Source organism: Zonotrichia leucophrys, chromosome Z (genome assembly GCF_028769735.1).
Source record: "Zonotrichia leucophrys gambelii isolate GWCS_2022_RI chromosome Z, RI_Zleu_2.0, whole genome shotgun sequence".
NCBI classification, from domain to species: Eukaryota; Metazoa; Chordata; class Aves; order Passeriformes; family Passerellidae; genus Zonotrichia; species Zonotrichia leucophrys.
Window position 1 is genome coordinate 39,572,908 of NC_088200.1, and position 24,326 is coordinate 39,597,233.

The window sequence follows — 24,326 nt, forward strand, 5'->3', positions numbered from 1 at the left end:
ATGATTTTTGCATTCTTTTGCCAAGCTTATCTTCCACACAGCTCTAACACCAGCTGTCTGACCCAGCAATATTATACTGCTCTTAGCAGTATTTCTACACCAAGTTCAAGTAAAACATTACTGCAATGAATGGAAACTCAAATATATAGCCTTTAATCATGCTAAAAATCAAGTGTCACCAATCAAGTTTTGCTTTTATTTACAAAGACAGAAACTTGCAACAAACCAGATATACCTCATAATAAATTTATTTAACAAGGATTAAATCCTGAGACAGCAGAAGTTATTGCTTCACTTAAAGTTTCAGAAACTGCCAACAGGCATTTTTATATTTTTGGCTCCCCATATGAATTCTTCACACAGCACTTCCAAAGCTTTAAATCATAAGCAAAACACAAAACTCAAAACTGAGAAAGATGGTAAATATCAGTGCAGCTTTAGTTAACTAGCTGTGCATCAGCTAGAGTACAGTACAACACATTCGTTGAGATTCAAGACACAGGAGTTTTAGTTCATAACTCTGATTTTCAAATCATTAATAGCACTTTTAAATAATATAGGGATTGTACTTTCAAATCAGATACAATCAAGTGATGATTAATGCACATTAATCTATAAACCCCCAGGTTTTAAGATACTGATGGCCAGTTCATTATGATTACAGTAATTAAACCTCTTACCCTAGTCCATGAGTGAGTTGACAATCTTTGTTAATGTCCCTTGACTAACCAATGACACTGGTTCTTTCCACTATTACACACTACTACAGAACAATCAAAAGGAAAAATACCTGACTGAAGAGCTGTTATCCATCACAGCTCACACAAATTAACTGTCACACAATTTTCTTTCATGTGTTCTGCAAACTTACCAGTACTAGCATGTTTCTACTCAAAATGATGATGCCTGCACAAAATCTGCTCTGTATGACATTAGGCAATACTCATGAGATTAACTATTTAAATTTGCAGTGTGATATTGATATAGCCAAATGTTTTATACATAATTTGGAAAAAAACATTAAGTTCCTTCAGATATATCAAGTTCTTTGAATTTCAAAAATTACCCTTAACTATTAACCACTGCATTAAAAAACCCCAAAAAGATGGTAAGTACAAAAAAAGAGGTCAGTAGCTTCTGATTTCAAAGCTTGCCAATTAAAATTGGAAGATTCTCTAAAACACTGACATTTATAAAAATCCATCCTATGAAAATAAAATAAGAGCAATCCAGAATATTAGACATCTTTTCAAGATTACTCTTTTAGGTGCTTTTCCTTAAGGAAAGGAAACCTTATTTTAAGAAATAGCAAAATGTATTAGCAAGTGCAATACTAACACACTACCAAAAGTTTCTCCAGAGGAGATACCAAAATTAGCCAATTCTAATAAATTGGAAGGAAACTAAAAGTTTAGAGTAGGTTAATTATAAGACATCCACTTAAAGGAGTAAGGACTTAGCACTCTTATGTATGAGAGAGCAAGTCACATGCTCATGTGCTGGTAGTGAAAGATCCCAACAGGAACAAAACCACAAGATGGTAGGTTGAACTTAGCCACTCATGCTGGAACACCAGAGAGACAGGAAAAGGGGTAGGATTAATTTTTTTAACAGAAACATACAATTTGGATAAACAATTACCACGTCCCATCATAATATTGATTTCTCTGCATTGCGCATTTGCCAAGGACTCAACGCAACCAACATGAGTATCACAGCTTTCAGTGACGTCCTCCAGTGACAAAAGTAATGCCTGGGACTTTGCCACCTCTGCCGTGCTCCCACAGGAACAAACACCTTCTAGCTGCAGATCAGACTTGAATAGGACGGATAGGATTGGTAGGTGATACTCCATGTATCAGTCAAGTACAGTTGTATTTAACACAGTATCAAAATAATTCCACGAAGCCCTCCCATTACAATTGCCACTATTTATTGTACTAATATTACCTCGTCAAGTGCAGTTTTCACTTTAAGAAACCCACTAGCCAAACTGGAAGAGTGGAAGAGCCAAGGTGAACTGCATTCAGAAAAGTATCATTATATCCCCAAGACAGCAGTAGTCTTTAAACAGTCAAACTGCCAAAGAAACACCATTTGCTGAAGTATTTTAAGCTCTTGCTGAAGTCTCTGGCATGTTGTTAGAAAGTGCTTGCCATAAGGGCATGCTGCATCAGAGATAACCCTATCAGCCCTGCAGCACTGCTGACAAAATTAAAAGACAAAAAGGTCATAGGTACAGGACCAGCCAGAAGAAAACGTCCAGTTTGGAAACCTCTCCAGTAAGGCATAGAGTTGAGGTGACTTTTGATCTTCCCCAAAAAAGTAATGTGCTGCTATGGCGAGGGAGACTATCCCATCAGAATGCTTCTCTGGGGCCTGAAAATGAGAAAAGGACAACACAGTCTTTATGATTGTTCCTGATACTTGAACATACATCAATTCAGATGCAGTTCTTTCTACAGACAGTATCTGTCCTGCAGTTCTTTGCTCTCTATGTTAAAACACTCCCTTATCTTCAACGTATCAATCTGATTACATGATGAGTTCAATTGGAAACAAACTGGCAACCACATTTTTGGATCACAGTGCCTCTGAGGTGTTACACAGCTTCCACGTGCTCCTACTTCAGTGTTTGTATCTGCCTGTTTTGCTGACAAATCAAGATATGGACTCCAACACAGTGTTTACACTGATCCTTCTACGGCAAATCCCATTCTGCCTTAGCTTTGCCTCTATCAGACATGCAAGGCTTGTCACACTTGAGACTCCTATCTGCCTTATCGAGTACCCTTTGAGGATTATTTGTGTTTAGACTGCCTGGTGCAGGAAGGAAAAATGGGCTTTCTGACTTTTCAAAGATACTTGTAATATTTACTCAAAGGCTAAGTACTAAACCTATAGTAAAAACTTACATACAAAAACATACTGCTAAACCTATATTAAAAACATACGGGTCTGCAAAAAATTATTCCTTTGCAATTCCTTAGAAGGTGAGGAGGCAGACAGATAATAGATGGACAGCATTATGCTCTCTAAACATAGCAGGGCTGAGATTAGGTGGGTTTGGTGGAAGCCTAGGCCTGGGCTGCGTAGGGCGAAGGCTGAGTAGAAGCTTAGGTGGAGGCAGGACATAAAGAAAGTTATAGGATGAGAGCTATAATTTGTTGAGTTGAATCCCACACAAACAGGAAGGCTGCAAGCCCTTGTTTCTAGCTGATAATAATGCAAAAGAAAATTTAGCAAACAAAGCTTTAACAGCTCTCTTCAGCTTCAGGGCAGGTACATTTTCCACCAAGGATTCTATAATTCCCCAACACCAAGCAAACAAGAGAAGAGAAAGAGAACTACTCATAATAGTAAAAACCAACTCTGAAATAACAGTAGTAAAGATAAAACTTCAGGAACTGCGAGGGGAAGATGAGAGAAATCAAAACTTATGATCAAAGACCATGCAGACAAGAAAAGTATTTTTCCCTTGGCTGTTTGAAAGTTGGTGGACTGTCATGGGAAATACATGGGAGCCGATCTATAAAGCTGACCTATCAAAAGAAGGATACTAGAATTAAGATCCACCAAATAAAGCAAAGCATTAGGAAGTTACAGTGACACTTTTCACACAGGGATGCAGCCACGGTGGGAAGAGGGTGGACCAAGGCATCACCAGTTTCCAGCAGTGCCGCACTCACCGTCAGTTCCACCCAGAAGTGCCAGGGAGCTGCCTGCAGCCCACGGGAGTAGAACACAAAGTAGTCTCCCCCCAGGCTGGCGACCGGCATTCCATCCCCGAGGGACCAGCGGGACAGCGCGGAGCCCGCGCGCGGCCGCACGTACAGGGACATGTGGCTTGGGCCTGCGGGGACAGAGATGAGTCCACATGGATCAACGGGCAGAGGAACCACCTGCTGTCCCTTGGAACAGCAGAGCATCCTTGAGCTACTATTCATGTCTTCCAAAGCACAGAAACGTCTTCTCTACAGAAGATGCTCCAATTTTTCCTAAGCACTGGGATAAGCGTGATGTTAAGGTAACAGAGGAACACAGGACATTTTATAATAATAAATATAAAAAATACTTATACATACTAACATATAAAATGCTACAAGATCCAGCTTAGAAAGGACCTTCTGTAAAATCAAGACTTACTCAAGACAGATGAAGTTACCAGTCCCAGAAATAAGAACTGCAAGACACTACTCACAGCTTCTAGTGTGCTATGAAACTGAATTAATTCATGCTAATCTCAGAAAGCTCAACTATCTTGGGAACAGCACTGCAACCTGCAGTACTGGAGTCAAAGCCTGATTTATTATGAGCATAAAAATAAACACAAATCATAAAGCAGAAGCTTCAGTCACTCACCAGATACTTCAAAGCTTAACCTCACAGAATTCCAAGGCATCAGCTTCTTGGACAGAAGTTTAAACTGAATGGGGCTTCTTGGCAAAATTTCCGGAGCAGGAAGATACCAGTTTTTCCTGTGGAGAAAAAAAAAAGTTTCAAGTTATTCTCAATGCAACACCCTGAGGTCAGAAGACAAGAAGTTTCTCCATAGCACAGCTGACTGTGCTGCTGCTGCATGAAATATTCAAAAGATGCTGATTCTAGCAGGAGACAGGTAAAATCAGCTTTTGGCCTGACAAATATTTAAAGGGCATATTAATAGAAAAATTGTCACTGGTGTGTCAATTCATTACCTTCATCTGCCTTAAATTACAAAACAAACAAGTGAGAACATTTTCACCTTCAAACAGATAAACTTTTGCTCTCAAGACTCTTGTGGTGTGAGAAACAGCCACAGCAGCGGGATTCCTTCTGCAGAGACCTGCTACTCTAAACATCCTCTGATGCCAGCTGCAGTGAAGGAAGGGAAGAAGGGAGAAGACATATATCCTCCTCTTCTGAACTGCCCTTCAGGAGGCCCCCCTTCACCTTTTTCTCCTCTGGTGCCTACATCTAATTTCCACACATCAACTTCTACAGCTCCTGCAGCAGATCCATGGCAGAAGACACAGATGAAGGATTATGTACTTTTAGACCAAGATTATCCTTAGTTTTTCCTCCCTTATGTAAGTGAAATTGCATAAACGACTGCTGTACTTTGCAGTAAAGTGCTCAAGTGAGGCAGAGTTCACACAAACCGGAACATGAAATGGACTGGCAGAATCCAAGGAAGGCCACAGAAGGGAGCCTGCTCCTCACATGGAGTTCTAATGGTGTCATTGATTTCAGGTACATGGGGAGTTATGTGAGATATTCCATTATAATCAAACCCATTGATCCATATACCAGAGTCACTTTTAACCACATTTCCATCTAGATCATGAAATCTTCTGCTCGTATGCTAGAAGGAAAAAAAACAACAAACACAGAAAGATAATGGAGCCTCTGGAGTTTGCAAGAGTCAGAGGTGATTCTGAAATATCCTTAAGGTCTGAAATACCTTAAGGTCTACTGCATTTTCAGTAGACTTTTCAGCACTGAACACGTATCTGAGTATTTATGAATATAAATGCAAGAATTACTCAGATGAAAACATATCATAAAAACACTATTAGAAGATGACTGTTTTAGCCCACCTCAAACCACATTCCTTTTAAAATTACCATTGGTTACACAATTCACCCACTTAAACCCCCCTAAAACACCCTGCTCTTCTGACACAGGTGAGTTGAACACTGGGAGTGAACAAGGGAAACATCAATTGTTTCAAATCCAAGAATAACCATTAGAGCTTTTAAACCAAGAAAGAAAGGGGATATTAAGCCTTGGAAAAACTAAACATTCTTGCAACCAAAAGAGGCCATACAACATGCAAACCTTTTCTTACCTGGAGAAAGACTCGCTTAGGCTTTGGATTAGCTGCATCAGAACTGTAAGGAAAGAAGATTCCACTACAAACGAGAATCAGAGTGACTACAAACACAGTAGTTAAAGTTACTAGCGTCGTTTTGGTACTTTTGACAAGGTAAATGAAGTTAATCTAGAGAATAAAAAAACAGTCCAGTTATAAAACTGTAACACATAAATATAAAACTCTACTTGTATAATTCTAAAATTCAATTATGGAACTGAAGGTACATTAAAAGGAAGTGTCTCGTGTGAGGTGGTACTTGCAATTATGTCTTTTTAATCTCAGTATTTAGAACTAGTGTTTTTAAGATGATTTCTTTTTTAAAAAGAAACAAAGTGAGTAGTTCCTGGAACTTTCAAAATTTTCTTGTTTTTAAAACATCTGCCAAAACAAACAAACAACCAAAAAAAAAACCCAACAAAGAAAACCCAAAAACCAAATTTTTCCAAGTTCTATAGCAGCAGAAAAAGCCCACAAATCTGAGTATTCTTTTTGAAGTTGGTATATGTATTGTTCAGTCATATATTAAACCTAAATCAAATCTCTACTCCATCTCTACTCAAAATTTAGCATTACATTTTGTCTTTTACATCAGTCTGTACTACATCACCATACAGCAATATAAGCTCTACTTCAATGATCTTTCTTTGACTAACACAAACTGTGGAATCTTTGACATATGTTCTAGAATTTTCCTGTAATGTTTAAGATACTGTAAAATTATCACTAACTTCCAGTATTAATCAAAAAGCACATCTTATTCTAAACTATAGAGAAAGCTTAAGGGTTTTAAACAACATTTGCAAATTCTACTTACAAAATAGGAAGATAGGATCACAGTAAAGATGACAATAAATCCTGCCAACACCATATCTGGTGGAATTTCTGAACCACTTCGTCCCATGACAGGTGTAAACATTTCAAACACAGTCCAACTAAGATACAGCATATACAAATAGGGAACAAACATCCCCAGCATGTACATCGCAATAAACTTTATTGTGGCACCTATACAGAACAGGAAGAAGCAAAAGACAAAAAAGTAGAAGCTTACAAGGACATAAACACACAGCTTTATTGAAATATCCACAAGGATATACTGCTGCAAGTCCCAATACACAATACTGGTCCTCATCCCTAAAATGGATATGGGAAGATCTCATTTTGCACAGCTAACACCAGTATAATTTTCAAAACCACCACAAAATTAATCTTGTACTACAAAAAAAACCTGAAAAATGTTTATTTAAATATTATTATATTTTTATGAACCTTACTGTTCATCAAAATTCTGATCACTTATTAATATACTGACATACTGTTCTTACAGCCTGAGACCTGGGATGTTTTTCAGCATATTTTTTTAAAGCTTCTCACACTTACAAACTTGTCTCTAGTTCAAGAACACTTTTTTCATGACAAAAATGTGACTTAGTTAATTTGATTACTCAAAGTCAATGTTTGCGATTTCTTTTGCTTAAATAAGAGTAGGGGTACACGTTTAGAAACATAACATCTACCCCTCAAAATCCATACCTTTTTGGCTGAATTCCTTGTGGATCATCAGTTTAGTGAGTAAAGGAAACGCTACCCACAATGTACAAATGAATGCTGAACAAAGGCCCATCTGAGTCATCACAGCCAATACTATTGACCAAATCATCAATGAGGCATCAAAAAAAACATCTCCCAGGAACTGCTCATTCACATTCTGTAACAAAAAGAAGTAAAAACATTTCATTACTGTGCACATTCCATAGGTCCCATCTCATGAGAACACATAAAAAAATCTACATTCCTTGTAAACAATTGTTTTCCTTGGGCAAAACAATTTTGAATAGCATCATCTCACCATCTTCTTACCATACAGAATTATCCATGACAGTACATGTTTTTTACTAATTTTCTAATTCTGCTGACATAACTTGAAAAAGAGATTACATAGGCTGGGGAAGAAGGAGGAAGGCAATGTACAAATAACAATACCAAAGAATACACAAATACAAACATTGCTAATGTTTCAGGCAAATAGGGTCTTTTTTTAAAAAAAGAAACACAGCATATTAACAAGCTTCTTACACAAGCACTCTTATTAATGCACAAATATTATATTGGTCCCACTTTAGGTCATGCCACAAGATGTCACCTCAGAAGTCTGTTTATTAAAATATGTTACTTGTTTTGAATAAAAGACATAATATGTGAGACAACAGCAGATATGTTTCAGGGGGCGTGGGGGCAGAAAGAAGAAACTTAACCATCAAAAATATTATTTGCTTTGGGTTTGGATTTTTTTTAAATTACATGGGCCATTCTGCACTGTTTGCATGGCACGATTCCTAACTGCAAATCCAGCTAGTAGCACAAGGGACTGCTTGCATGAACAATGGTTATCAGAAAGCACCTACTTCAGTTTCAGGGTGAGGAAGAAAAACAGAGGAGAGTGAAGAAACATAAAAGTTGCCAAACTATTTCAAAACATTAAGCTTATCAACTCAGAAGTTGCTGAGCCATGAATCTGCCTCTGATAGCCAAGGAAGAAACTGGCTTCCAAAATTTTTATGCAACTTTTAAGTCAAATGCAAGCAACATTAACTGTACAGTGTGGTGCAAGCTACAGCATGCAACACTTCTGATTTTCAGATGGTTGATCTGATGATTAGGCAATCAGTGGAAGCAGCTCAAATCTATCTTCCACAATGATGTAGATCTAGAGTCTGAAATGTCCTAACAGCTAATGAAAGTAACAACCAGCTCATCCAGACGACTGGAAAACGGTAACATTGCATCTATTTAATAAATGGCTCTTCTTTTCCACAAAAGGAAAACACAAAATACATACATTTAGTAAGATATACGTACCACTTAACACTCCCCTTCCCTAAAAACATTCAAAAAACCTACTTCCAGAGAAAGACACAATGGATCCACTCAGAACTTTTCATACAATCAAATGGCATGAAGTTCTTAAAACTTTTTCAAACATTTGTATTTGGATGACAACTAAGGCTTCCTAAATTCCCTTGTCCAAAACCCACCCACATGGCTGAGATAATATAAGTAACAGCAAACTGAATGACTAAATATTACTACACCTAAAACCTCAACCTAGCAGGCCTGAGTAGTCAACTTCTGCCCTGGAGGAGTGTCATATCTATCAGATACCTCAAGATTATTCGTATTTAACACAAAACCATATGAGACTGCTATAATCCATAATTATGAAATTATTACACATGTTAAATCACATTGGTTAATTCATAAAAAAGAATCCTAAGCAAAACAGGTAAACAGACAGTAATCATGACAAATGACAGCAATGGAAAAGTAACACACCAAATCCTCACTGAGTTTTGCAGGGGCCTAAATGACTTTTACCTATTGCAGAGAAGAACACAGACAGAGCTCTGTTACATCTCCAGCTGTGGTCAAAACAACTATAAATCAGAATAATCACAGAATTGTTTAAGTTAGAAAATACCTTTGAGATCATTTGATCTAAGCCTTGCACTGCCAAGACCACTGGTAAACCATGTCCCTAAGCGCCAGATCTACACATCTTTTAAATACCTCCAAGGATGGTGACCCAACCCTTTCCCTGGGCAGCCTGTTTCAAAGCATGATAATCCTTTCCATAAAGAAATGTCTCTTAATATCTAATCTGAATCTCCTCTGGCATAACTTAACATTTCCTCTTGTCCTGTTGCTGGTTGTCTGGCAGAAAAGACCAAGCCCCACCTGGCTATACCCTCCCTGCAGGCAGTTGTAGAGAGCCAAAAGATCCCCCCTGAGCCTCCTTCTCACCAGCTTAAACAATCCCAGCTCCCTCAGCTGCTCCTCACAGAACTTGTGCTCCAGACACTTCCCCAGCTCCACTGCCCTTCTCTGGACATGCTCCAGCACCCAAATTACTTTCTTGTACTGAGGGGCTCAACACTGAGCACAGGATTTGAGGTGTGGCCCCACCAGCACTGAGTACAGGGAACAATCCCTGCCCTGCTCCTGCTGCCACAGCATTGCTGGCACAGGCCAGGATGCCATTGGCCTTCTTGGCCACCTGGGCACTGCTGGCTCATGCTCAGCTGCTGTCACCAGCACCCCCAGGGCCTTTTCCTGGGGCAGCTTTGCAGCCACTCTGCCCCAGCCTTGGCACTGCCTGGGCTTGCTGTGACCCAAGTCACAAAGGCTCCTGCCTTTTTTTTGAAACATCTCCTAAAGGTCAAAGCTGCCTTAAATCACATAGCTCTTACCTCTCTGATTTAGCAGAACAATCTTTATGTTAAGATGAAGCAATTTTTCACAGTGACACTTAAAATACTAAAAACTTTTTGCTTTTTTTTTTAAGCAGCTCAAATCTATCTTCCACAGATTAAACACCTCACTGCCCTTCAACAATAACAACAAAGCCTTGCCTACCTTGTAGAAGAACTTCTTGGCTAGCATGTGCACAAGAATGAGCTTAGCTGCAGCTGCAGTGCCATAGAGAGACACAGAAACATAGAAATGGGTGTACCAAGAAAGAGCCCGTCCAATGAAGGAGACAAACATTGCTACCATGAGGACTGCCACCAGTGCACACACCCAGCTCGTCAGGGTTAAGCTGAATGCAGTCAGTAACTTCTTCAGGTTATGAACAGCTATAGAAGAAGAAAAAAGAAGTTTCATTCAATATTTGTGTATTCTACTGCAGACTATCATCAACATTTTAATTACCCCACAGTGTAACTACTTCAATGACCAAAATAAAGGGATCCCCTGTGAAGATCTCTCAACAGCACAGTTTGCATCTCTTAGCCTAATTCTTTGCATGTTCTTTGCACACATCCCTGCTGCAATGTTTATTCCCAGAATACTGGTGCATTTTGCAGATTACAGCTTTCTTAATTTTCTAGCAAAAATTTTACTAGGGGGCCAGTGGAGCCACGGTTCCACTTTTAAGCATACAGAAACGCCCAACAAGAAACACAACAAAAAACGAACCACAAAAACTCCAAATCAAAATAAAAACTCTCCCCTGAAAAAATACAAAACGAAACAAGACCAACCACCAAAAAAACCCACAAGTCCCTCTCCTCGTTCCCCTCAAGAACAAAAAAATTGAGTTGCTTTTCTTGTAACATTTTCTTACTCCAAAATGTTTTCTGGATTTTGAGATGGGGGTGATTTCTTGAGCCTTATTTCTTTTAAATAGGCATGTTCCTACACATACTAAGAAGGTCTAACTAGATTTAAGTTGGTTTACACTCTATTAAATTTTTCTGTCATTTTCCATATTTTTTTCCTTACTTGCTCCTGTCTACAGACAGGTGTCATAGAAACATGGTTCTGACACCATATCTGAATTAACAAAAAACATAATATGGATACTCGGCTTTTTTTTTTCAATTTCCAAATCTTTAAAAGATTAAATTTTAACCTTCATGAAATGATAAGAGACAAAATCATGATTCATAAATGCTACACATCCAGGCCTATCATCTTCTTTCACCATTATTAATATTCAGATGCAAGACTTAAGCATAAAGCAACTCCTATGGCATGCTGCACACCTAAAATTTATTTCTGAAGTTCAACTAACCAGATGCTGTAATGGTCTGAACACTTTTTCACCTGTGCTTTTGAACCGAGTAATTACTATTTGTTGAAGAGTAATGCAATTAAAAAAAAAAACCAAAAAAGCTAAAAAAAAAAACCCCACCAAAAAACCCAAACAAAAACACACCCCAAAAACCCCAAACACAAACAAACAAACCCACCCCAAAATCACCTAGACTTACCTCTAGGTTTTGGCTGTAATACTTTTTTGCTTAAATAAAAAAAAGCAATTGCTGATGTAATATAGTTCATAATTGTGCCAACACGAGCAGGATAAGCCAGGACAAATAAACCAAGTATATCAAAGAACACAACATTTCCATGTCGATACTCAAAAGATTTAGCCAACTTTTCTGATGTAGCCAGGTATTTTAGGACAGCCAGAATATTGTCACCTATTAAAGGAGCAGAGGCGCAGTATAGTTATATCAAGGTTAATAAATTATCACACAGCATTTTTAATATAACCATTCTGAAAAATTGTATAGAAATATCCTCAACAAAGGCATGAATACACAAATTACACTCAAACAGGTATTTGACAGTATACAAATAGTATCTTCATGAGTTATTCTATCCAGCTGTCAAAATAAGTATACCTGGGAAGTCTCATGCACTTAGACATCACCTCAGTGAAGGCAACAGTCAGGCCTTCAGCCCACAAACTCTTCTTCACTTCTGATACTTCACACTGAAGGCTAACCCATGGAAGAGTTTATAATTTCCTAATCTTCATCCTTTCCTCACTACTAAGCGACCCCTCCAGGTTTCCATGACTATGAATTACCTGCCTTTCCCTCCCTACATGACTGTAAAGACAAGACCACTATTTTATTCTGTAGCCTCCAGGAATCAATCACCTTTTGCTTTTACACAGTACAGTCAAAACACAGGTAACCCAATGAGAGCAATCATTCTAAACTTTGATTTTGCTTTTATTAGACCATAAAAAGTGCTTACTGGCTATAAAGTTTGTCTTTTTGTTTTTTTAACCTGTCATATATTTAATGGGACAAGTTCTACATATAACCATCATGACCAGTAAAATCATCTTTCTGATAGGAATTTAAAAGCGTTACTTTCTGTCCTGCAGCTAAATTGGTGCAAGGAAGTGTTTAAAACCCTAATTCATGCTGGTCATCTAAGCTGGCTTCTGTATAAACGTGAAAAGTAAATAGTCAAAATCCTGGAGTATTTTGGATTATGCTAATTTTCCTGGGAAATTAAAGGTTTTCATCATTTTTTTTACTGCATTCTGTCAAACAGCCTGCTATGAGCACAACCTGTTGTTGAAAATAAATCCTATTTACCCAGTCTGTGTGCTACCACATAAGTTTGCCTGAGGTCCATTCTAATCCACAATTCTCTGTTGGTAGATCAGTCTATATGCCACCAAACTACTCAAAAGCTTCCGATGAAAAACATTAACCAATAATGGGACTTAGTGAGATAAAAGGAACACAGAATGCTGATTAATCAGGTATCAATGGAGAGACAATAACTCTGATTTGAAAGCAACTGTGGAATCTAATGTCACTGGAGGCTGGTAAAGTTTATCTTCCCAAGTTGACCAAATATATTTCTTTTATTATTTAAAATGTATGTATTCAGTTAATTCTTTCTTTGTGTTCTTGAGAACACAACCAACATGTACTAAATGTGTCATTAAAATTATCAATTTATACTACAGCAGTCCTACAGCAAAATGAAAAAGCAGCTACAACACCACTCTTTGGTAAATTATTGAATCCTTAAAATACCAACCTGCTCTCTGAATGGAATCTGTCAAAATTCTGTCGGATGTGTCATATTTTGTATGGTAAATGTAGCCATTTTCAATAAAAGCCAAATCTATTCCTACAAAAAGAAAAGCAGCATTTGCATTTTTAAAATCTATACAATCCTAAAACCCCAAAACAAATAAGTGAAAGCCTCCCATATTTTTTTACAGAAAATGCTGCTCTACTTTGTAACCCAGTCATCATCCTTAGAGATGAAGAAAGTAGTCTTCTTTACAGAAGGAAAACTAACTGGACTTCCAGTGTCTTTAAAAGAGAACAGCTTTAAAATATTTTAAAGTATCTGTCATTTTGCATGTACCCATTCCCAGGACATCTGTACCCAAATAGAGAAACGCATGAAAGCACCAGATCATCTCAGCCTCATGTACAAGATGTACAAGGTGCTTGCCAAAGGCTTACTTGCAAAACTTCAATAAATGTTCATGCTGAAAAGTAATAAAAAGCAGCACTGTGAAACTACAGAGCTCCTTCTCAAAATACCAGGTGCGCTCTTTGAACTTCTAATGTGTAAACAAAAGTATTTACCAAAACCCAAAGGTTAAACCCTCTGCTTAATAAGTTATACATTCAGTGTATCCCATTCACCTGTTCAGCTGCATATGCCAAAAGCTGCTACCTGCAATCTGAATTCTCACAGTTTTTAGCAAATTAGGTCTCAATTCTGAGGAACAAACCAATTGTTAAACTTAATTATTTTTTATTGGTTTATTAAAAAATCCCCAGAGGTCAGTAAGAAGTCATTTACCATCCAGGTACGATTCTGAACAAAGAAGACATTGTACAAAATCAGCTACTTTATCTTCAGACTAGAAGCATACTTCAGAACAGTACAGAATATGTCAGAACAACTGCTTTGTACCAACAATCAATTCAAAAATATCACTTTTTTTGACTCCAATGACAACCTGTCCTGAACAACAAGGACTTTACAGAAGTTTGCAGTCTTTTGAACTGTGTTCATTGAGTGAACATTTCACATTTCTTTCCCACTGATCATTCTCCACAGAAAGGACAGCAAGCTGTAAACAGATTAGCAAAACAAAAAAAGCTTCTGTCCAGTCCTTGATTATGGAAAAAAACAAACAAAACCTACCAAAACCCCCTAAAAACCAACAACCAAATCCCCCAAACAAAACACCACCACCAATAAGGAAAAAAACAACCCACAACAAGCTAACAAAACAACAACAAAACAAAACAACAATAAAAATCCCCAATCAAACAAAACCCAAGGAAAATGAAATACATTAATGACTATGTCACTATCTCTAAAGACGATGATTTTGCTTAATCTATTAGATATAGACATTTCATTCCTGCAAGTAGGTTATTAACATCATGTACCAAAATGTTTCAAACCAGAATATTTAATAGAGTACTGTTAATTCCTGGAGTATTTCCCCGATTTTCAAGAAACTTTTCTACCATGAAGCTTCTTTCTGGAAAACACCAGTCATCTAAAACATCCTTAGCAACTATATGACAATCTAAAAACTCTTTCCTTAGGAAAGGAACAGGGAAATTCCCTCCCAGTGTGACAGATCAAATTTGAAAATGTTCACATAGTCAACGAGAGACGAGTGTCCTTGTTATAAAAATGCAATGTGTATTGACATGCCTTTTGATAACATACCTGGAACATTGCCAAAATCCCTGTAGATACGGAAGTCAGTATCTGCCGGGATAATGCCACTCTGAAATATTTCCTGCGCCACCACAGAGGCAAAGGGATGTTTGGCTGCAACTACATACGCTTGTACCAACCAAGGATTCTCAGGTCCTGACAAAAGATGAGCAGAAAACTCACAACAAATATTTTTTGAACTTCAGTTAGGCTACGCATTCTCATGGTAACAAATAACACAAAGTAACTCACTGAGATTTAACACTCTTGCCCTGCAGAGCATACAGTAAGTACAATTGTGTTGGATGAATGACTCACACCTGAGAGAAAGAATTGACTACACCTGAGGGGAAAAAAAACTAAGCCACTGCTTAGAGAGAGCAACAGTGGCAGAGCAGATAAGTCATGTCCCAAAAAGAACTAGCTAATGAAGAAGTCACAACCTTTAGCCAAGTTTCCAATCCATCATGTATCACACTGCTGTTTAGAAAAAATTCTGTCCCCCTAAAGCACTCAGAGCAAGCAAACACCTAAGGGCTTCATCAGGACAATGTCTGCAGTCCAGCTAGGATGGGGTACAGGTCTAACCGTAGCCTACAAAACACAGAAGTTTTGCTGCTTCCTGAGCATGAGATGGAGTTCTAATGCCAACATCTTCCTGATTTTACAAGAACTTCTGTGAAAAATAAATAGAACATGTGAAAGTATGAGTGTTAAGATATATGTACTACCAAAACACTTTTGTCCTTTTTATCTTTAAGTAAAAGAGAAACACAATTCTGTTGTTCTGCCCTCCACAGGCTTCACACCTATGAAGGAACTTATGTGGTAGAGGTTTAGCCTGTAACTACCTAAAGACTAAGAAAAATTTAACTGGTGCACAGGACTGGGAAAAAGGCACAGATGTTCTCTTGTCTTTTGCTTATGAGTCATTTTCAATATTCCTTCAAGTCTGCATAATTTATTATCAAATTATCCTAGTGTAGAAATTGGACACAATGCAAGCTCATACCTGTTTGAAAAACAAGTTCTTTTCCTCCTACACCTGCTGCCTCCAGGTTAATAAAAGCTCTGATTGACTTGGCCCACTCATGTTGTGTAATGAAGCCATGACTAGCCTTGATGGGGAAACAAAAAAATATAGGTCAAACATCTACCAGACAAGCCTAAATGTTATTTTCCATCATTCAAGACTGCATATAACTCAAGGCACAAGGCAGAAAACACAAATAGATGCAGAAAATGCAAGTCTTCTACTTAAACTAATATATACAATACCCTTAATCCAACTGCATGCTTTCCTTTGAAATTATACACATTCTCCTCAGAAAAGACAGGTAATCAATGAATATTTCAAGAGCTAAACACAAGCTATATCAAGAGCTAAACTAAACACAAGCTATATCTTTCATTTGTTAAGAGCTTTAATATACTGCTTTGATGTGTAATTTTTAATTCTGGCACATTCTCACCTGTAAAATATTTTCTTCTGCACCATTAAATAAGAATATGACAGCATGCTGCAGGGACTGTGATGACTTCGAAAGTGTGTTAAGTATTTCAAGCATCACCGCACAGCTAACAGCATCATCGCTGGCACCTTAAAATAATCAGCAAAATAATAAAGCTTACAACAAACACACAGATTTGTAACAAAAACAAGAGAGAGAAAATGGTTTATGCTATTGCAGTTTTAATATAACTGCAGTACAATTGTGTTAAGCTTTAGTATATTTTTGGTGCTGCTTGTACCCTGTCTACACCAGTTGAAAGCAACAGCTGAAAGAAAAAATAAATTCAGAAGTTGGGCAAGTGAATGACAAGATATCAGATTCAACACCACTGTTCAAGAGGTGTTGAATCTAAGACTAACCAGGCTACTAGGAAAGCAATGTGATAATTATCTATTTTCCTAAATACAACTTGAACAAATAAGGAGGTAATTTTCATTGACAGCACTCCCAAATTTCAAGAAATAAACATTCCCACTAAAGTCACCCTGAAGTGCTCTACACTCTTACAATGCATTCAATTAGGAGGACAAAACCTCCAAGTAACACAAAGCTAAGACTGCAAAATAAAGCTAAGGAAATACCAGAATTCACATCTTTAAAAGTCTCCATAAGGTATACATTATAATAAAAGATTTTCATGATCAGATGCTTTTCAACACCCTTCTTTCTTTGCAGAAAGCCCTTTCACTCTAATCTCTGTTGTCTCTGAGTTTCTCATCCAATTACAATCTCACACCTCCCACGCCCCACTGGTTTTTTATCTTGATTAAGCAGCCATCTTTGAGTCAAGGCCTCCCATTTTCCCACTTCCCTCACTTTGGTGCAAGCTGTAGCACCTCCCTATCCTGTTCTAATAAATAAAATTTGGGAGAAAACAGAAATTTAAACCTCGTTCCTGTGGGCCTGGGTTGCACGCATGTTGCTGACATGCACTGAGATGCCAACAATGGTGTGTTCAGGAGTCAGCACGCTATGTAGGTACACTTGTTGGCTGCTCAAAATGTTCAATTTACACACTAAAGAAAAAAAAGAGCAGCTTTTCCAAAGCTTGTCACCAGGCAAAACTTAAGAAGTATCTGCTATGAAAACAACATATTCTTAATATAAACATAAATCTTAGTCTAGGTTTTAGCTTTAGTTTATTGCATAGAATAGGTAAATTTGAAATTTTTCCAATACACAATTCTCTACCCTATTTCTCAGAAATTACGGCCTAAGAAAACCACATCATGTCTGCAATGATATTTCAAGAATGTTTTTGCTGTCAAGTTTATCAAAAAATAATCAAATAGGCCATATAAACTGAAGAGCAGTAGAATCAGAACAAGAGACATATTTTAGGACTTCAAAGTTTATGATTTTTCCTTCACAAGGAACACAAGCTTTCTATTTTTTAAAATAAATGATTTACTGAGATTTGCTTCACACATTTTGTGTCTATAAGCACCACAAGCAGATTATATTTTATTATCTGATTTTCAAATGTATTACTCACTGATCTTTGAGTCATGCTGATTCTGGTTAAAAGCCCACCTTTCTGATAATGAAAAAAAGGGCTGTAAGCAAACAGCTAAGAGAATATGGGAAAAAACAAAAAATTCTTGCTTAGGTAATGTGCAAGTGACACACTAAGAAAACAAAAGGCAGAGCAGCTCCTTGCTGCTGTAAAGAGCAAGGCTGCTTTGCGATTAATAACAAGCACACAGGATGATTTCTGGCCCCTCCGCAGTTTTCTCTAAAATCCTATACAAACCACTCCTATGTTTTTGGCACTTCCGTGCACGGTTGGTGAAATATTTTAGTGTTTGAGTAACTGTAAAGAAAATAACTGCTGTAAACATAATCCTGTTTTATAATCCACAGTAATTGACACAATTTACATAGGACATCAATTAGAAAACAATTTTTAATTGTCATAGTACTGTGCTTGTGAAATACTCTAAGTCTTGGTAGACATACATGCAGTAATTAGCATCTCTGCAGTTCCTCAGTCACAGAGCATGTATAATAATCATGCATTTATTAAGCTAAATTTAGAAGCTCATGTTGTACAAATATGATTGAGAAAGAGAAGTTCTATACACAATTTATGTTCAGAAAAAAGGCAGAAGGAGTCCAGCAAAAGCTTTGTTTCTCTAGCTAACACTCAACTGTTCCCTTAATAATGAGGACTAGTCACATGTGCTACAGAACAGAAGGCTCACCACCAAAAAAATAAAATATTGCATGGGATGTAAATGAAGAAATTCCAGTAAAAGCTGTATCATTGGTGAGTGCCACCTGTGGGTGTTTTTTTAACTGTAGTAACAGGCACACGCCTGTTACTTTTTGTTTTAGATCCATACCTTCCTAGCTTTGTTAAACCCACAAATTTACAAAGCAGTTTACACCCTTGCTGCAATAACAATTTTAAAGGATTAGCTTTTAAAAATGTAGAGGAACAAGAATAAGAGAGTATGCAGAAGTGATACTCAAACTAGCAGTAAAAAATACACACTATCAAGGTAATAGTACTCCAGCCTTTGATCACTACAGTCTTTTGAGACAGAAGCTTTGAATGTGGAAAGAAAAAAAACCCTGGCATATTTTAAGCATATCAGACTGAAAATCTGAGATACCAGTAGAAGGAGGGGAAAACAGACTCGTTAATATGTGTGGGCATAATCTGTGGCACAAAGCATCCTGTGAAAGGAAAACCAGGATTAAATCAGTACAGAAATATGAAAAGACCTGGACGATGGGTGGAAACAGCACAAAAACAATATGCATAAGCAGTGAAGTACAAGAAAGGCATATATATCCAAACTTCCCAGAAATCTAGATAAGCATCTGTAAATCACTGCCTACCAGAAAATGAGAGTGAAATCCTGAGTTTAACTAGGATCAATCTGTCACTCTAAACAATGAGTTTCACTGAGACCAAGCTAACTAGCTGGCACGTGCATTATTCTAGCGTGGCTACTTAGTAGGAGAAATCCATGAGCCAAGCCCTGCAGCTCATGTCACACACAGAAACATGGAACAAATGCACAGACCTACCTGGGGTATTTGGTACGGAATCAAAGTGACAATTGGATAACACTGCATGCTCAGCTCCATTGCGAGGTTCCAGCTTCACTACCACATTGGTTATGTTTGCATAGTAACTAGTAAAGCCCCCTAAAAAGTCAATGCTGAAGGAGCCTGTGGGCCTCTGTATGTCTACAGATATCTTGTGAGCATCCGTGCTTTCTCTTTCTATTCCCCTGATTTGTTCTAAGAGGTAGTTAACTGCAAGAACTTCATTTTCTGGACTTCCAACTGTTCTGGGCCCAATTGCTGTAATGTTGTCAAGATATCCCCTGTAAGACATAAATTAAAACTCAAGCATCAATACATTTAGTATGTAACTTATCTACAACTGTAACATTTTTGTAGATGGTTCTATTTCAAAACTCAAGGTAGGCAGAAGAGGCTAAAGCCAGTTAGATGGTAACTTGTAATGGGAATATAGCCCTGATTAGGACTCCTTCTTTTTACCATGATAGTAAGCCATGGTATTGGTTTTCTGATCTGAACATATCAATTTAAAAAGAAACAGAAGGGTGAATGAAGAAGCTAAAGACTTTACCTGTAGCGAGGTTCTGCATATGCATATATGTCTTTTTCCGAATGTCTGAAAAAGCACACTTTTATCGAGATATACACCTGACGCTAACACTCCAAAACTGAAATTAAAGTGATAGTTTTAGTCTTGCCGACGTCTCGGTGACATAACAACTGAAAACTTGAAGACACTGAGCACTACACGAGACTACTGGAACTAAAATATGGGGAGGCGCTGCTCCACCAGCTCCGAGCACTCGCCAGGGCACAGCGCGACACGACCCCTCTGCCAGGGACCGCCACCCACCCCGGCCGCCTCCCGCCCGGCGCCCCGCCGTACCTGGCGCGGGAGGCGCTGAAGTCGCGGGGCCCGGCGGCGGCGGGCGGGCGGCTCAGCAGCTGCCGGTGCGACACCTGCGCCAGCGCCCGCAGCCCCAGCAGGTACAGCAGCACCAGAGGCGCCCCCCGCGCCTCGGGCAGCGGCAGCAGCGGCCGCCGCCCGCCCCGCTTCTTGCCGCCCGCGCCGGGGTCGCCGTCCTCTCGCGGCGGCGGCCGGCGGCGGTCGCGCTGTGCGGCGGTGGCGCGGAGCCGCCACCCGCCCGTGTCGCCGCCGCGCTCCATGGCCGCGCCGTCCTCCCGCCCGCCGCGCAGCCGCCGTACGGGCACGCGCGAGGGTCAGAGCGCGGCCCGGCCCGGCCCCGCCCGCCGCTCACGTGGTCCGGCGCCGAGCCCGGCGGTGGCGCTCGCTCTGCTGCTCTCGCCCCGCTTCCGCGCCGGTCGGGCTTGAGGGCAACAGCAAGCCACCTGGTGCAGCCTCCCTGCTCAAGCACATGGCGCAGGATTTGTCCATACTGTTCTTGAATGTCCCCCATGAGGGAAAGTCCACAGCCTCTCTGGGCAATCTGATCCAGTGCTCGGTCAACTGCACTAAAAAGATAGAGGTTTCTTCCTCACGCTCGGGTGGAACCTCCTGTGCATAATTTTAGGCCCATTGTCCTCTTGTCTTCTGCCCTCGTGTCCTGTTGCTCAGAGCTGCTAAGAAGAGCTGGGTCCATCCTCTTCGCAGCCTCCCTTCAGAGACTTAGACTGATAAGGCCACCTCACAGACATATTTTTTTAAGGCTGAACAGGCCCAACTCTCTCAGCCTTTCCTCTTGAAAGAGGTGCTCCAATTTGTTAGCTACCTTTGTTGCCCTCTGTCAGACGTGCTCCAGGAGCTCCATGGCTCTCCTGTCCTCAGGGGCCCGTAACTGGGCACAGCCAGTGCAGCCGGGCCTGCTTTGGCTGCACGCTGAGGGTGGCACGCCCTCAGCAGTGGCTGTCCATGGAAGTGGTGGCCTGGCAGAGGTGAAGCCCTGGGCTCTCTGTGCAGCCACAGCTCCAGGGGGAGCATCCACCTGACCAAAGACTGCCCCATGCGCTATGTGCTGCAACACCTTGCTCACAAAGGTGTGCAAGGCTTTCCCTGGTTTCTTGCCTCTTTTTGTTGTTTTAATTGGTTGGTTGGTTTTGTTTTTGTTAAAGCAGAAAGGAAAGTTCACAGTTCACAGAAGTAACAGTGGTGCCATGTAGGGGAGCAGCAAAGTGCCTCAACCCTAGCCCCCACCCTAAAAAACCTAACAGCAATGGTGGTTCTTGCAGAGTTTCACTCTCCACTGCATTATATCTTTGGCATTTCATAGTTGTAGCAGCCCCCAGGCTGGAGCTCATGTAGGCTGGGGTGCAGAGCAACCAGAGGTGCTAGTGAATAGTGGCTTCGAGTGAACTTATGCCAAGGAGAGCACCCGCGAGGATGGGGCCCGAGCAGTGACAAGGACCGTCACTCATGCAGCACTCCACATGGTTCTCCTTGGGAGAGAGCACTTCCTCCTGCTCTCACACTACCTTTGAGTGATGGCCCAGAAGATGACCACTGTTTGTGGTCATTTTGTTTGTCATACTGCCTTCCAATGTTCTTCACCATTTTTGAAGATATCCTAAAAGACACCTACTTTTTGCTGCTCTGTAATGTAACCTGGAAACAAAATATGTAATGATCTAAAGAAATGGCAGTTTCAATAAATCCAGTGGTGCAGATAAACACTGAACACTGCTCCTTTCTACCCTGCCTTTGTTGGCATATGAACACTAATAGGATTTGCAATACTCTTTGGAATTAAAAAGTCTGAAAAAAGTGGTGCACTGAAAGGTGATGACTGTGCTCTTTGCACACCCCACGTTCTTTAGGAAATTTCCATACTCAGGCTTAGTGAGTTTTCTCATTTGCTTCACTGCATCCTCAGTGCAGACAAGATTATTAGGGATGATTTATGATTTGCAACTCCCAATTATGCCATGACCCAGTAACATAGTTCTAGGCTGAGAGACTTGGTTTATTCTGTTTTGTTCAGTTTTTCTTCCTTTCTGCTTTTGTCTCACTTACCTATGTTACCTCTCCCTTCACAAACAGACATTCCTACAGGTTATGTTCTCAAAAGTAGATGTTACATTAGGAACTACTATGAAAAATTCCAATATAATTTTTTTCAAAAATTTTCAAATATTTTTTAAAAAATACCAGTGCAGAATTAGTCCAGTGAAAGATTTGCAACACAAATAACAAAACAAAACAAAACAAAACAAAACAAATCAAATGTGACCCCCCAATATGTCATGGAATGGAAACTGCCCCTTGACAATGTCATATTAATAACCTGTATGATGTTTAGTACTATGAATATACTTAAGAAAACATGGTTTTAAAGAAAGACAGGCCTGCTATTGAATGTAGGTCTTTATTTATCCTTTGAAATTCTTGTGTAGGTCTTGAAGTTATATAGAGAGGACAATCAAGGAATCAAATTCAGACTTTCATCTCTTATTTTGATTTAAAGCCTATCATCAGTGTTGAAATAGTGGGGGGGCCACCACTCCCAAAAGACTTGCCTAAGCAGCTTTATGCAGGGCCAGTAGCTCTCTAGCAACATATTTTGGTTTCCATCAGTTTTACTATGCCTACATTATTGATCTGAAGCATTATGCACAGTTTGAGAAGTAGGAGCTACACACCATTTGTTGATGTGTAGCTCTTTCTTTTGGCTCTAGGTGTACATGAGGATTGGAACTGTAGAAAAAATTCATTGTTTTCCTTATAATTCTCCTTTTATTTTTTGGGCAACATTTAAACATTAAACCACCCCTTGTTAAGAAAACGTCTTGAACATACTAATTTTTGTGACAGTCATATTCTTACAGATCAAAAAATTTTTTAAAATTCTGTCAATTCAAAATTTGGAAGTAATTTTCTGCTTTCGATCAGAAAGGCTTTGTATGTTTGAAAGAGCACAGCCCTTTTATCTTCTGTTCTGAGCACAGCATTTGGGAGGGCACTGTGGGATATGAATTAGGCTGGAACTACAGTGCTTACATGTTTTGACATGACTGTAATATCAGGGTCAAATTCATCAACAAACACAGTGCCCTTTATTGCTCTGTTAGTCTGGAATGACCAATTTAAGATAATTGGATCTGATTTCCAATCAAATTATTCAGCATAAATTCAGTTTGACTTTATGTCAAGTAGGCTGGTGTTTAACCTAGTATCTTGCAATCCAAGCTGGCTTATTTTGTCAGCTCACAAAAGAGGAAAAAACATGTTCACTGAGCATTAATTATACTTGTAAACCTTGTTTTAAGCAGAAAAAGTAAAAAGACAATTCCTTATCGATAAGGACTATGGGTTGGATTTATTTTCTAGTTAAGTAGCAAAAGTAAGTTAAGTCATAGCAAGTTAGCATTCTTGCTTTATGGAAAAGTACAGATATAAATCTTTTATATGCTAAGGCCACCATCAGCTACTTAGGGCAAGAGAACTAGAACACTATCTTCAGAAGAACATTCAGTTTTGACTAAAAATAAACAGTGATGAAATAGCAGGTAAATTGTTCCCATTGTCACCTTTCTTATTCAAATGTGATTTACTGTGGTATTCATTTCTTAGCTTCCATTTTCTATCCATCAAATCTTCATACATCATTGACCAATAAATTGAAAATCCCTTTGTTACAAGTTGTCTAGTCTAGTGTCGGTGTTAATACATCATGATCAAGACCCCTCTTACATTCATCTTCAAGCTTAAGTTTTATCAACTGGTGATTTTCCAGCCCTTTCATGCTCCTGTTAACCATTCTGATGATTTCAAGTTTTCTGGTAACTTACCTGCATTGCTAAACCAACAGAAGGAGCATTAAAGCACCTATACCAGTGACATATACAAAGGTGAGATCATTGCTACTCTGCAGGGAGGCAGAGATCTTTATTTGCTTTAACATAAGTATGTTGCCACAGCTTTGAAGTGACAGTTCTGTCTGGCT

General features: G+C 39.1%; 1 protein-coding gene across 1 annotated transcript; it reads right to left on the bottom strand.

Annotated features, from left to right (window-relative positions):
* Positions 1 to 130: 130 nt before the first annotated feature.
* Positions 131 to 20,595, bottom strand: ERMP1 (endoplasmic reticulum metallopeptidase 1). The gene is made up of 15 exons (XM_064735161.1): positions 20,315 to 20,595; positions 19,429 to 19,730; positions 16,348 to 16,475; positions 15,888 to 15,993; positions 14,885 to 15,031; positions 13,214 to 13,306; positions 11,632 to 11,844; positions 10,271 to 10,491; positions 7,391 to 7,565; positions 6,672 to 6,862; positions 5,831 to 5,983; positions 5,142 to 5,344; positions 4,363 to 4,478; positions 3,690 to 3,853; positions 131 to 2,379 (listed from the first exon to the last, which is right to left on the bottom strand). Exons 1-15 carry the CDS (start codon positions 20,593 to 20,595, stop codon positions 2,215 to 2,217), a joined length of 2,658 nt encoding a protein of 885 aa, XP_064591231.1. The 3' UTR covers positions 131 to 2,214.
* Positions 20,596 to 24,326: the final 3,731 nt, after the last annotated feature.